The sequence below is a fragment of the Cupressus sempervirens genome, chromosome 3, assembly GCF_028749045.1.
Source record: "Cupressus sempervirens isolate cs-2001-9-10 chromosome 3, ASM2874904v1, whole genome shotgun sequence".
Lineage (NCBI taxonomy): Eukaryota > Viridiplantae > Streptophyta > Pinopsida > Cupressales > Cupressaceae > Cupressus > Cupressus sempervirens.
In genome coordinates this window covers 742,783,992-742,796,572 of record NC_143120.1, presented here as the reverse complement: position 1 = coordinate 742,796,572, position 12,581 = coordinate 742,783,992, and the positions used below count along the sequence as shown (strand labels likewise).

At 34.8% G+C, this 12,581-nt stretch overlaps 1 protein-coding gene across 1 annotated transcript in view; it reads right to left on the bottom strand.

Annotated features, from left to right (window-relative positions):
- Positions 1-2,269: 2,269 nt before the first annotated feature.
- LOC149568960 (uncharacterized) overlaps positions 2,270-12,581 on the bottom strand; it is a 49,907-nt gene continuing 39,595 nt past the window's right edge. Inside the window, exon 4 of the mRNA XM_089821768.1 lies at positions 2,270-6,092. Coding sequence (XP_089677894.1) covers positions 2,712-6,092 — 3,381 coding nt within the window. The 3' untranslated portion in view covers positions 2,270-2,711. The remainder of the gene's footprint in view (positions 6,093-12,581) is intronic.

The following is a 12,581-nucleotide window of genomic DNA, read 5'->3' as shown; positions in this document are numbered from 1 at the left end:
TCGGGTGCACCTTGTTCAAAAAGTTGTCTAAGTTACAAGAGCAACTTTCAAGCAACGTTGACAACATTTACAAAAACAATTACATTTGTCACATGATTGTGATCTAATATTTCCTGACGCATCCAAACATGACGAATGGGACTTTAAAACATTCTTACACCTCATTTGGCACTATTGGAAGTGTTTGATCATCGTTGACCCACTATAGGTCTTAAAAGTACAATGATGCAAAAGGTCTACAAATAGCCCTTATTACAAAGATTAAATGCAAAGATCAAATGACCTATTAGGCCTTATTACAAACATGAAAATATCATTTGCAAACAATTGAGGATACTTATAAATCACCCTAGGTGCCCCTGCACCACAAAATGCCTCTTGGTAAATACCTTTATAAGGCACTTTCAAATGAAGAAAAGATAAAAATAATCAACTAGTAAACATCTTCTGGTGATAACCTTTCTTAGGCACCAAAAGAGGGAGAATTTGACTTCCATTTCATGATATGCTTCTATGCGAGAAATCATTCATCCTTCTAGAGGATACCATTGAAGTAAAAATTGGTACTACAATAGAGACTAAGATCACTTTCATTGTAGCATCCCTAAATTAGAAAGAATGACAAGGTGTGATCTAATTCATTTGCAAAGCACAATTTTTTTTTTACTGAACTTACAAAGTTATGCTCAAACTAGACATTGATCTAGTCATACACCACATTGTAGTGGATCCTAATGCAAAACATATCAAGCAATTTCTATGCAAGATGCACCCAAAGATAACACTCTTAGTGAAATTATAGTTACATAGGATGTTTGATGTTGAATTCACAAGACCTATCAATTGTACTGAATGGGTCTCTAACATTGTGCTAGTAGGTAAATCTACCACGAGCATCCACATCTATACAAATTTTTGAAACTAGAAGAATTCATACCCAAGGACGATTTTCTACTTCTCAACATTGGCATTATAGTGGATTAGACTACACAACAAGAGATGTTAACCCTTATAAATAGAAATATCAATACAAAGACCAAATTCACCACACCCTAGGGTACCTTTTGTCACCAATTCATGTCCTTTGGAATTAAGAATGATGGAGCCACATATCAATGAGTCATGACCACCATATTCCATGATAATCTACATGATACCATGGAAGACCATTTTGATGATCTTCTGGGAAAATGAATAACCAAATATTCACAAATTGTTGTACTCATGAGGATATTTGATAGAATAGAAAATATAATGTTCAACTAAATGTCAAGATATGCATCTTCGGTGTTAGGTTATATTATGTCCCACATTGAAATTGAGGCAATTTCAAAGAAAGTAAAATACATTTCAAACATTTCACCTCACAAAACACTAAAATAGGTCTATGGCTTAAACAATAGAGTTCACTCAACCCATTTATTCATCATTGAGATTGTAGATAATGTCCACCGTTTTTCTCATCTCCTTTGAAAGGGTATCAAATTTATATAAAATTGTCTTTGTTAGAAAGCTTTTGATCAACTTAATTAATATCTATCTTCACCACCTGTATTGATCATACCCATCCTAAGATGACCTTTGCTTCTATACAATCCACTACCATAGTTGTTGTAAGAGGACTTTTAACATAGCTAGCTGAGAATGGAAAGGGAAAATAATCTATTAAATCTTAAACGAACACTAGTTGGATATAAGCTTAATCAAAGTCCTCTACAATGAGCATGCTTAATTGTTTAGTTGAATATGCGCTTAATCAACCTCCTCTACAATGAGCATGCTTAATTGTTTTATTTTGTAAATAGAAACTTTATCATTAAATACTTAATCACAAGAATAAACTACATGACAATATTGATCTAATTAAGTTCCTTTTGTCTAAAGCTCTTACAAATCGTACAAAGAAATGGGTTATGATTCTGAGTATGTTTGATAGAGTATGTGGATTAGAAATATATAAAAAGTATGTGGTAAGAGGTGTTTTACTTTTATCACGTGGGGTCGTGGGGTCCTGTTTAGACCCCACACCGATACAGCAAACATAGCAGTTCTATGCAATTCACCCGTGGTTATTCACACGTGTACGAATTTGGGAGATAATATTATCATTAATCATAATTAGACAGTTGCAAATTGAGATTCATGGTGATCTCGAACTTAATGCATGTAAAAACTATATATCACAAGCTACTCACATCTAAATATACATAAGATCTAAATTTTCTTTCTTGCAACGCAAAGATGACCAAAAGGAACATGATGGACAGGGTTCAATCCAATTCAGTTGTTAGATCATAATACAAATTTGTAAATTCAGCATTACATATTATCATGGTAAATTCAAGTGAAAAGCTAACTAAATTGGAAGTAGGTCTTCCACATTAGAGTGGTGTACATTACCAGCAGCTCATATTTGCAGTATTAAAGGCATTTTTGTCTCCGTATCATCAAACCACTAGCATTTCATCCCTGAAAATATTTATTAGCATCCATGCAAGAAAATTCAAAAGACGGTAGTAAGAGGATAAAGTAAACCCTGTCCCCTGCCACGGAATGTGGCCTCCCATCTCTGCAAAAGGACCCAACCTATCAGCTATGGTCAATGTGCTAATGGTCCTTTTGCAATCTTATAGCTTCCTCGAGAGGATGTTGCTCGTGTCGGACCACCCCATTAGTTTTGAACATAGAGGTGAGCTCTCTTCTTCTACACTTTATTTGTATGCAGTTGCACCTTCCATATTTCTGTCTCTAACCGCTGCATTTGCTTCACCAATTGGTCGAGTGTAATGGATAGGCCAGGATTGCTGTCCATTCCCATTTTGTGATGAGGGTTTTAATATGTGCTTTGCACCTCCACTTAGTTTAATTGGTTCTACCAGTTCGACCGGAGATCTTGCATTTGAGCAATGAAAACCATTTGCTGATGTTCTCATCCCCATTTCCAAATAGTTACTATTAGGTCTTGAGAATAGTACATTTTCAGTCGGCGGACATTTTTTAGGGAGTTCCGTGGGAGGACGAGAATTCAAAATGGGTTCATTGCCCGCCTTAGGGTTTCTTCTATCCATTGTAAATTCAGCCCAAGGGTCATTTATTCTCCGTATTTGACCATGACTGACTCCCAACATATTATTATTTTGTGATGCTCCTCTGCTCTTGATATGCTTACCAGCTACACTGGAATAACCAATTTGATTATGAATTACTTTCTTTCCTTTGAACAGGTCTTTTGCTATTGGAGATGAATTACATTTATGCATTGGTCTGATTCCACACATTTCATACTTTTCAGAAGTCAATTTCCCTTGCAATCCTTCTGCTTGTTGAACACCATCTTTTGTCCTCGCAATATTTCCGTACATTCTGTCAACATCGATGCTTTCAATCGATCCTCCTTTCTCGCAGCAAGACTCAAATTTATTCCTAGTCATGTTATTGGGCAATTTCTGTAGCAGCATTTCTTGATCAGCTATATTTATTGGGGATGAGATACCATGCCTTTGCAACATCAAGGTGGTAGAATCTGCAATAGAAGTAGAGGAAGAGGGCGCTTGGCAGGGATTTTGTGTTCCAGTTGGGAAAGAAGTTGAGTGAGCAGGGGCGCATGGAACAGCCTGTAGAGTGCCAGCAAAGGAACCCAAACCCTTAAAAGTGCAAGGCAATGGTTGGATAGCGTCTGAATGGGTTGGATGGGAACATGGATTACTGGTGTGCTTCAACTCATTCTGCTGCTGCTTTTGGAATGTGTTCTGCCCCAAACATGAGTTTAAGAGTTGACTGTAAGTTTGCTGCTGTAGGGGGTAGCCGTGATTACGGATATGAGAAGCTCTATATGCCATTTTTTGTCCCTCATTCAAGCATGTGTTATTGCATAGATAGCCGACGGGAGAAATAAGCATATTAGCATTGGGAGCAGAAACTGGCGAGCCGGATATCCATGCTTGGCCAGAATAACTTCGGTCTCTTAAGGGCTCTCCGTGAAATACATAATCTGTGGGTAGTCTCTTTTCTATCAGATTAGGAGCATTGTGACTCGATGTGCCAACTTTGTGGGTTGCAATACTTTCACTATACCTCATCTCTTGCTTTTCTGTTTCCTTCAAGATATATGGAAGGCCTTTTGACATATTTGCTTTTCCTCTACAATTTTGGCACATTGCATTACCTCTGGGCTTTTGTAGATAAAATTGATCTTTACCGCATGTCGTGCAGCGGTCATTATAATGTGTCACCAGCTCCGAAGGGGACGAGACGCGCACAGTGGCTACTGGCATGCTTTTGGAGTGTGTGCTATCGCGTTGCTGGGGATCATTCAGAACATTTCCAGCCTCATTTTCTCTCCCAACGGTGAAGCTTTGTCCCATTAATCTCATCACAGGTTGGGGAGTAGGTTGTTTCTTTCTTGAGATGTCCAATTCAGGATAACCTTTTTCCAATGCAGAACGTTTTTCCTTCTGCTCTTCATTGTATCCAAATTGAATAGAGGCTTGCATAGACAACAGTGACATTGCATCTTGTGTCCCAAACGAGGAACCCGATCTTCTAGCATTTGAACTTTCATCCCTTTGAATTCGATCAAGTAGAGAAGAATATTGTGAGACTCTCTCATCAAGATTTGACTGGCTAACTTTGGATACAGAATGTTCTTGTCGACAGTCAGGATGTTGATACTGAATGGAATAGTTATGCTGAGGCAAGCAGTTTAAACTGTTTCTTTGAAGAGACTGACTAATTGTTGTAATATCAGGAAACGTTTTCATACTTTCTACAAAACTGAATTCCTGAACTGCGTTGGTACCTTCTGTGGTTAAAGGCTTGTTACCAGCAGAGTAATTTCCAATGTTATTTAGTTGATTAAATCCTGATACATTATTTGGAATGTACCTGAGTAGCTCTCCTTGTGAATCCAGAGGGAAGCCTCTGTAGCTATAACCAGAGCTATTTCCTTGAATGTTGAACTTGCCATGCCCATTTGCATTTTCTGATAGATGCGCTTTTCCATGGTAAATGTCCTTCTCCATAGGATAAGTTTTGGGAAAATGCTTGAGGGATTTAATAGATTTCTGGCTTTGTTTCCTTTTGTGTGGAGGAGAATTGATATCACCTTCTTTACTTCCATTTGAACCGTGAGAACTGAGAAAACGTCCTTTAGAGTCTCTGGGAAGAAAGCACACCTTCTTGTTCAGATTAAGTCTAGCATTTCTCGTGTGATTCTCCTCTGTTTCCCTTCTAGTTCCACAGTTTAGTCTTTCATTTTCCAGATTGTCTTGAACTTTGGAGTTATCTTTCTCCCTTCCGATATCATCTATACAAGAACTAGTGCTGATGAGACCCATATTATTCTTTGCATTACCTTGTTGGCCATTCTTGCTTTCTGTTATAACAACAAATTCATCCCTCGGCTTGCCTAGATCTTGATTCTGTTCAGAAATGTCTGGCTTTACTGGAGATCCCTCTTCCTCAACGGAATGCATGGAATTGAATTCTGATTCTGAACAAGTCACATTAAATTGTTCTGGTGTTCTATTTTCTGCAGGACTGATTTTTTTGTATCCAGAGATCTTGCCGGAAACTCCTAGCAGATTTGGATCCTGCGGTTTGGATATTTCTTCTAACTGCAACCTGGAACCATTAATGTTGTATGCCTTCTCCTGTCCACATTCATTATCTACCAACATATCAGACCTGTCATAATCAGATTGAGATAATTGATTTTGTGGAGTTGCAGTGTCTTTCATCTCATATGAGCGGGAAACATCACTTGTAGCATTTGCCATTGTGAGGTTTGAAAGGGACCGTCCTCTGTTCCCTTCTCCAGGAAACATTCTACTCTCTCCTACTAGTGCATTATTTTTAGAAACACTGCCCTCCTTCCCTTTACCCTTTTTAGATAACATACTTGTAGCGTGAGCATAGTTGGACTGTTGCTGTTTCTTTGCCAGGTACTTTTTTGCTGATCTCTCTTCCGTGCTTGGCTGTTGCTCTACATTTGAATCTCGGGTCTCTTCTATTACGCTTGAGGGCTTTGTATGTTGTTGTACACCACAGTCAACTTTCTTGGAACGAACAGCAGCAGATGGCTTCTTGAGAACCTGAAATTTATGATACGTCATTGTAAGTAGCAGTTCAAGGTCCCAAACACCTGCATCTATATCCTCAATATTATACTGGGTGATTAAAATCTTTGTTTTTCTAGCAATTGATTCATGCTTAATTTGGTGATATGGTTGGACATATAAATGCACTTCTAAAACTCCGAGACGGAATGGGATATTCATGTGTTTTGGCAGAAACTCTTGAGATGAACGTAATATAAACCTGAATAATTATTTATTTTTCTTTGACTGGGTTTGATTAGGGATATTTATTTTGCCATGTGGTTTAAACTTTATGGGTCTGTTTGGCAGTGGAATAGAAGGCATATGTAAATTCTTAAAAATTTGAATTTTCTATTTGGATGCACCAAATTGGAATTGGAATAGAAATAAAATAGGAATACATATTCCAATTTTGACCCAAAAATGAGCATTTGCAATTCCATCTAAATAGGTGGAATTGAAATATGTATTCCTATTCTAGTGTTTTTGTTTTGTTTTTTTTATGAATAGACCTTTAAAAAAACATAAATTTTTGAGTCTGTAATTCCCATCAAATTCTGTCTGAACCAAGCAAGAATAGGAATAGATACTCCCATTTTCTATTCGAGAATAAGTATTCTACAATAATTATTCCTATTTCCATATTTATATTGTCAAATTATCACAAATTATCACCCAAATTATAGCATCATTCTGACAAATTATTTAAATGCCAGAGTCTCAAGGGTCCTTGAGCATGCAGCTCGGATAAAACGTTTAGTGTATTCTATTTAAATTCTGCAGATATTGCGATGGTGATTTCCAGTACTTACATTAAATGCTTAGTCCGAGGGAGTTTAATATTATTCTAGAAAAAGTACCGACTAATGAAATATTTCAAGTATTCTTAATTAATAAGGAACAAATTATAATTGATTTTCGAGTGATCTTAGATTGTTTTTGCGTTTAAGCTATCTAATTCATTAATGGATCACAATTTACAAACCACCAATTTGAGTTAATAGTAGTTTGTAAGGAATAATTTTAAAGTTAAATCTAGAATTGTTAATGGTAGATGGTTAATATTTAGAATGACTTTCTAATATATGGCATACATAAATGGTGATGTTTTCATCTTCACTCTAAAATTCAGGTATGATTGGCTTTTGAGATGATGACATTCTTTGTTAAGATTATATTTTCTAAATTTTAATCTTAGATAATCTTTCTAACTATTATGCATTGACTTTAATACAAAATGGTCAGTTTTATTAATTTCAAGTAGATTCAAAATTGACACGTATTTCAAAAAAGCTAATAATAAAATAAAAGTAATTTTTCCATATTCTAAAATAAAATTAGTGAATAAATTATAATATATTTTTTATTTGTGTAAATAGATTTGTATTAACTATGTATGTAGATGATAAAGTACAATGAATATATAATCTCCCATGTAAAACATTTGTTCCATTGTGCCATATACGCATACATGTAACAACAAATGCAAGTGCCTTATTATGTTAGGGATATATGAGTTTCTTCATTTACATAAATGTATAAAGAAAATATATAAGGAGGGTGAAGATACATATTTAACATACATAATTTTAGGAGATAGTGTAAAAGGATGAAAGAGAATAAAATATATTTTGATTTTTTTACGAGGGAAAAAGTAATAAGAGAAATAAAATATATTTGAAGGTAACTATATTATTATTAGAGCTTATTTATGAATATTTTGAGTTGAATTCAACTATTCATGCTTAAGGAGAAACAATTTATATAGATTCATCTCTTATGAGAATGAATGGTCAACTTAACATTCATTGCATTTAGGTGATGTTTCAGATAGATGAAGCATTCTGATTTTTTTTAATCACCTTTAGCAATATTCTCCAACTTTAATACACTTAATCACAAATTCTCCCCCAAGATCAAGCTCATTTATTTTGGTATCCTATATACAATGTTTACCAAGTCTGGTGCATTACAGACCATTCATCATAGAGCCTCTTTAGCTCAGCAGATTATTAGTAGAGGCTACTTTTCACAACACACCAAGTTACGGTATTGCTACTTATATTCAATTCTTTAGTTTCTATGTCAAAATCATTGACATATAGTTCATTACTAGTAGCTCAAAAAAAACATCTCTCAAAAAACTGAAAGTTCTTAGCAATGTAACAGACGCACTCGGGAATGTTGGGACACTAGGACATCTAGAGGGGGAAAAGGGGGGCTTCAAGTTTGGGATGGCATGGGTGGGGGTGTTGTAATATATTAGATACATATAGTACTTGAAATATTAGTTATTCAATGATGTCAAAATATATAAGAACTAATAAATTAAAATTCCAAATGCTTAATATATCAAAATTGCAACATGAATATCAAAAATACTGTAAAGATGATTACAATGAGTAGAATGATAAAAAAGAAAGTACAAATTTTTGTACACAAATTTATAAATATGCATATGTAGTGTGTGAGTGTAGCAATGACCATTCTGGTAGCTAGTAAACCTCTTTTTATCACAAGTGTTGCACCTTCAACTTTTTCTTGCTAAAACCCCTAATAGAAATATGGTGTCGTGAAGTTGGTAATGGGGGGACTTGGGAATGCCAAGTCTCAGACGCAAGCACATCATTGACCTAGGTGCACACGGGTTTGGAGGACTCATTCCATTTAGCTAATGCTAACAACAGTGACAAATTAGGGTTTCCTTGGAAACTTTAAATTGTAGAGCATCTTTAAGTTGTAGTACTCTATGACAAGTCACCTTTTGAGAGATCTCAATGCTACACTTTTGTGAGAATCATCGAGGTACCATGAGTGCTACGTGGACCATTCATTCTCATGAGAGATGAGCTTGTCTGAACCACTACTAATGAAATGTAGCTTAATGAGTTTGACTTAAAATCTTTATAGGTAAATTTTCCTAATGTAATAAAAGAAGGTAGTAATAGTTCTAAAGGTTTATAATAGAAATTTGAAAAAATTTATGATACGATATTAAATAAATAATATTAAAAAGTGAAAATCTAAATTTTCTCCCATATAAGTTAGATAATGGAACTATAATGATTACAGTGTAAGTCACTTTTAAAAATATTATCAAATTATTACTAAATATTCATATTATTATTAGGAAAAATTAGAAATTTCACAATTTCTCTTTCATCAAATTATTACGAAACCACTCTTTTGCATTGATACATAACTCCCACAATCTGTGACTAAATGAAAATACACAAATAAGATGCATAGCTATCCCAATATTGGTGGAAAACATTTTCTATTGCAAAACCCCGCATTCACTGTTCGCTTTAGGAATGATAAATTGATAATAATGGGATTGCTATTATCTTCAATGCCATTTTCCTCTTCACGAAACTTTCAAAATGAAACAACAAAGAATCCATAAAAGAGCATTCGAGCCGTCTGTATTGAAACATTCTTCAACACTAAAGATGAAACAAATATGAGCAGACAAAGGAATAGGTATATATCTGAAAAAAATATGCTTGCAACTCGTATAAACTAACCAAACTAAAACCAAGGAAGAATGGGATTTACAATAAAGTAAAAGAATACAGCCACCTCCAAGCGGCAATCGAGATCACACAACATGATAACGAAATCAATGGAGATGTAGAATGAACAGTCCAACAACTCAAGGAGATTGTCAATTGGCGACGTTTAACAATATATAAGTAATAATAAGAACCACTCGGGGAGATTGTCAACTCACATGCAACTAGTAGTGGTAATAATAATAATAATGAAAACTAAATCAAAGCATGAACAGAAGTCTAGGAATAACCAGTGCCCTAGCCGTCAGAGCTTTGTTCACCTATCCTCGTTTTTGATTGGTTGTCTCTATGTTTGTTCAGCGTGCGGTGACATTGACATTGCATTCATCTTTTTTCCATTTTATATTGCAACGTGTCGAAAATCTCCTTTCGGAATTCATGGCTAGATTCAAAAGTCGTCTGCCAGATGAATGATTGAGATGGCATCAATTTTCTAAGCAGACAGAAAAAACCACGTGGGAAAATGTGAAGCGACATTGCATTGCATTTAGCCTTAATTTCGTTTTGGAATTCATTATGAATAAGGTGGTGTCCAGCATCTCCTTGCAGAATTCGTAGCATGATATAATATATAGTCTTCTGTAAGATCCTGAACTGAAACGATATCAATTTTCCAAACAAATAAAACTCATCTTAAAACCGGCCATCTAAGATCCTTTAATATTCTCTTGCTACTAACCCAATAAGGGTGTTATGTTCAACGTACTTTCTCCGTTTCAGATTTACCAACCTGTATTTTCTAAGCGTTTTCCGCGGCTGATGGGGCTATAAGATTTTGCCTTAATTCCTGACTATTTTATAAGTAGATTTAGTGCTCGCATTGCCGCTTCCTTCAGGAACTGGACTAGATTTTGGCAACGTCTAAACTGAGAAGTAGAACGCGTATCTTACCGAGGGGGAGATTTTTTTTTCAATCGGTTCTATACAGTTTACGTTGTACATGGCTATTTAGCCACTACTTTTCCGCAATATTTTATTTACTTCCTAAGAGACCGACCTAAGAGAACCTCCGAATATCATTACAAAAATGATATATTACGATAAGTACTAGTAGTCCACAAAAATAAAAAGTCAACATACCAAATAATAATTAACATAAATAAAAATAACTATAAAGAAATAATTTAGTAATTAATACTATTATTAATATTTTAAATAAATATAAAAATCTAAATAATTTATAACAATTGTAATAACATAATCTAAATAATTAATCAGATTTATCTTGGTATTTACATTTTAAAAAAATTAGGTTAACATGCATAAACTTTTGTTTTGAACAATGTGTGATTGTTGTTGCAATGTTTTTTCAATCATTTTCATTATTCAACATTGAATCATTGAGTGTGATTTGAAATATTGAACAAAAGAAATCTATAAGTTTTAAGGAAAAAAAAAACAGATTGACAACCACTCCAAATAAGTGGAACTAATAAGTCAGACAAATAAAAATACACAAATAATAATTATTAGAAAGAATAAGAAATGATAAGACAACAAATGAATAAATAAGTGTATAAATGTATAATAATGATAATAATAATAAACAAAAATAATAGGAATTAAAATTAGATTAAAACAAAATGATTAAAAATAGTAATAAATAGCAATAATAATAACAATGATATGAATAATAATATTAGAACTAAAAAAATAATATAATTGAAAAATATGCACACACCCATACCAAAAGAAGACAAAAATAAATAAATAAATAAATACACACACACACACACACACACACACGTGTGTGTGTGTGTGTGTGTGTGTGTGTGTGTATACAAATATGGAGCACATATATGGATGTACAAATATATAAAAACACTATAGATGCATATAAGAGAAAACACGCCAACACACAAAGCGGACATGAATATGTGTGTGTGTACACCCCAGCCTACACACACACACACACACACACACACACACACACACAGATATACGTGCAAGTGCATAGAATAATAATAATAATAACAACATATGTGTGTGTGTGTGTGTGTGTGTAATGATAATCCTAATAATAATAGTAAATAATAAATTAGAATTTAAAAAAAGAAAAGAAAAGAAAAAGTAAGGAAAATAAATAGAAATAATGAATAAATAAAGATAAACAATAATAAAATAAAAATAACAAGGGGAGAGACAAGTGAAAGAAGAGAGATGAGCCCTAACATATACGGCTAAAAAATGAAGCACAAAGAGATGACCGACAAAAACATAAAAAAGAGAGAAGGGGATAATAACCACGAGACTAAAACAGAGAGGAGTGAAGGAAGGCCTCAACCCAAGGTAAGAAGACAAGGGAAAAATGGGAATAAGGTAGGACTAGGTACGAGGAAGGGGGGGGGGGGGGGGGAAGAGAACTAAGGAAATGCACGAAAGGGAAGAGAAACCAAAGAGATGGAGAAAGGCACAGAAAGACGGTCAAGGCATAGGGTTGTTGCTGCGAAGGAAAGATAATAATGGATGCCAAGATGTGCTTAAGCTCCAACCCTCATCTCGATTGAGGTTAGAGGGGTTGTTAATGATTTCGATGGCCTCTTTGAGTTTGTGTTTGAAGAAATTGTCCTCTCTATACATAATTTGGGTGTCCTCTAAGCACATGTGATGCTTGGTCGAAGAAAAATGCTCAACAACTGTTGACTCAAGAATCCGTTCATGTTTGATGTCAGTAGCATGCTCTTTGATTCTAGTGTTGAAGGATCGACCAGTTTCTCCAATGTACAGGGTTCCACAAGAGCACATGACTCTGTAGACACCAGACTCAGTAAAATCATCCCTGTGGTCCTTAGCAGGAGGGATACAGTGCCTTAAAGTGGATATGGGCTTGAATGCCACTCTAATGCCCTTTTTGTTAAGAAGTTTAGATATCTTGTGGGAAATCCTAGCAACATAGGGGATGGAGAAG